The following is a 2,873-nucleotide window of genomic DNA, read 5'->3' as shown; positions in this document are numbered from 1 at the left end:
CAGACAGGTGTAGACAGACAGACAGGTGTAGACAGACAGACAGGTGTAGACAGACAGACAGACACAGGCAGACAGGTGTAGGTACCTCTTGTTCCGGGTTCTTCTTCCCCAGTCTAACAGCTTCTTCTTCACTGAGCGTCTCAGACGGTGAGAACAGAGGAGCCAGACGCTCCTCACACATCTTCAGGTGTTCGTTCACTGTCCAATCAGAGCACAGCGCCATCAGCATCATCATCATCATCATCTGAGGCGCTGCTTTACCCAGTCTGACCGTCTGCAGACGTTACTCTGCTGTGATTGGTCCTCTGACTCACCCTCAGTGGGCGTGATCTTGGCCACGGGCAGCGGTCCTCGTACGTGGATCAGGCCGCAGCGGTGCGGCATCTCGTCCTCGGCCGGATACTCGCAGAAGTTGTAGTAATCCACGGAGTGAACGAGGCGCAGGTAGAGCAGCAGGCGGTCCAGGACCTGGACACACGGCGCCGTCAGAACCCACCTTCAGACGGCGAGGACAGAGCAGGACAGAGCACCCACCTTCAGCAGCTTCTCATCCGTTTCCACGGGAACGTCGGAGGAGGCGGGGTTTTCCTCTGCGTTTCCTCCCGAGGCTCCGATTAGCTCCTCCTCCTCGGCGCTGACCTCCTCGATGAGGTAGTCTGTGATGTTCTTTAGAACCGGGTTGGTCTCCGCCTGCAGACAGAGCGTTCCTGAGGCATTCTGGGTAATGTCTGAACCAGGCGGCGGTTCTGGTGGGTCGGTACCTGCTGGCTCCACAGCTCCCCCCTCTGGTCCAGGCTGTGGATGAGCCGCGCCGACAGCCGGATGTCGTTCCTCACCACCGGCCTGTGGTGGGTCAGCCCGTTGACGGTCCGAACCCGCCGGCTCAGGTCCCGGTTCACCACCGGCGCCAGCTCACAGTCCCTGAGCTGGGAGGGGAACAGAAGCAGCCGTTAGCGCCGCGTTCTGAAGGTTCTGATGGAGCGGGGGTTCTGCAGGTTTACCCGGATGTTCTGAAGGTTCCAGCAGGTCTCCTTGATGTTCACGCTGCGATCAAACGTCACCCAGCACCTCCTGAAGAACCTGCAACACATCCAGACCCGTTACACTGGTTCTGCTGCCAGACCCGGTTTGTTCAGAACCAGAAGTACCTTCTCTCTGGCTGAGGGTCTGACAGCGCCACCCGCAGGAAGCCGGGGAACCTGCGACACAACTGCAGACAGAAGCAGGTTAGTCTGGCGTCCATCAGAACCACGGCGGAGCGCCATGAACATCGGGATCTCCCCGCTGACCCGGTTCTGCTGTAAGGAACCGCTTCCTTACAGCAGAACCGGGTCAGCAATCCCTCCTGGGATTTGAACCCTCGACCGTCCGTACCGCTGTGATCTCCTCCTTGGAGACGTCTGGAGGGAGGCTTCTGATGAACAGGGAGGTGGTGAGGTGCAGTGGGCGGGGCTTGGGCGGAGCTTCCTTCTGTCGCTCTGGAACAAACAGGAAGACGTCCTGAACTGGACCGGAACCAGAACCTGCCCGCTGTCCCCGTCTGAGCTACATACCTTCATCTCCTTCCTCCTCCTCTTCCTCCTTCTCTCCGTCAGAGTGGGAGGAGTCAGAGTCGGAGACGCTGCCCTCGCCGCTGTCCGCCGACAGGCTCCGTTTCCTCTTCCTGCCCTGAGAGGAAGAGGCGGGGTTACCGTCTGCTCCATCGATGACATCACTGATGATGACATAAACTCACCTTCTTCACCGTTTTCTCCTCCTCTTCGTCCTTCTTCTCCTCCTCCTCCTCGTCTTTCTCCTCTTCTGGACTCCTGCTGCCTCCGTGGTTCTGACAGAGAGGAACATCAACATCAGGCTGACCCGTTAATAAACGGTACTGATCCAGAACCTGATGGGTCAGAACCGGTCCTGACCGGACCTGTTGGATAAAGTGATCAGTAACCCCGGATTCTGCTGGTTCTGTCTGACCCGCAGTGTGAAGCTGGGCGTTCTGGGATTCCCTCAGGTAGCAGTCGGGTCCAGTGGACCCAGACTGATGTTCTGACCCAAACTCTGCTCTTCAAACTGACGGCTGCTCTCCATGGTGCTGGAATTTATACCCAGCTCCTAAAGCTCTCTTTGGTTCTGGTATCAGGTTGGAGGTTCTGGGTCGGAATCAGCCCGGGTCAGAACCACTAAGGTTCTGATCCAACAGGTTCCTGAAGATGAAGGTGAAGCTTCAAGCATCTGGTTCAGGACTGACTGGGCCACATCCTGCTGCTGCTCACTGCCTGCCAGCTGGCTGATACTGAGGATGGGTAGAACTACGGTTCGAGTCCTCCTGACCCGCAGGTCACCTTGAGATAAAAGAATATTAATCATTCATAACCGCCTCGTTAAACCCCAGCCTGTCAGACGATACTCAGGGCGGTAACACGTCAGGGTAAAGAACAGGGAGGAGCAGACGTAACGTCTGATCTCTAAATGACAGCTTTCTATGACCTAATGATCCAGTAACAAACGTCAGGAGGTAGCAGGGATGGTGGAGGTCACCTTTAACCCCTACCAGGCAGAGACCTTCTCCTCGGCTCCAATCAGGCGGATCTCCTCAGCGTACCACCGTGGTGTGGATCTGTTCATGAGCGAGCGCTACAGTAACACCTGAAAACGTTTAGCATGAAGCCCCAGAAACAAAAAGCCTCTGAACAGATGAAGGCTGGTCTTCATCCACAGAATATTACCTGTCAAACACCGACCCTACCAGCCATTTGACTCCAAGTAGCACTAATCTCCACTCTGAGATGAATAAAGTTCTATTCTATTATTCTATTCTACAAGCTGAGAGACAAAACAAACTTTCCTTTTTGATAAAGCTTCTAGTTAGAGTGGCTCAGGTT

General features: G+C 55.6%; 1 protein-coding gene across 2 annotated transcripts in view; it reads right to left on the bottom strand.

Moving 5' to 3' along the window:
* LOC107103475 (serrate RNA effector molecule homolog) overlaps nt 1-2,873 on the bottom strand; it is a 10,304-nt gene that overhangs the window by 2,340 nt on the left and 5,091 nt on the right. For both annotated transcript variants that reach the window (XM_015403195.1, XM_015403194.1), the window contains exons 8-16: nt 1,736-1,825; nt 1,554-1,668; nt 1,375-1,478; nt 1,149-1,210; nt 1,002-1,080; nt 762-926; nt 535-690; nt 315-468; nt 86-198 (exon numbers count right to left, since the gene is read on the bottom strand). In XM_015403195.1, the coding sequence (XP_015258681.1) occupies nt 86-198; nt 315-468; nt 535-690; nt 762-926; nt 1,002-1,080; nt 1,149-1,210; nt 1,375-1,478; nt 1,554-1,668; nt 1,736-1,825 (1,038 nt within the window). The remainder of the gene's footprint in view (nt 1-85; nt 199-314; nt 469-534; nt 691-761; nt 927-1,001; nt 1,081-1,148; nt 1,211-1,374; nt 1,479-1,553; nt 1,669-1,735; nt 1,826-2,873) is intronic.

This window comes from Cyprinodon variegatus, unplaced genomic scaffold, assembly GCF_000732505.1.
Source record: "Cyprinodon variegatus isolate N-32 unplaced genomic scaffold, C_variegatus-1.0 Scaffold1458, whole genome shotgun sequence".
NCBI lineage: Eukaryota > Metazoa > Chordata > Actinopteri > Cyprinodontiformes > Cyprinodontidae > Cyprinodon > Cyprinodon variegatus.
This window is presented reverse-complemented; position numbering and strand designations above follow the sequence as displayed.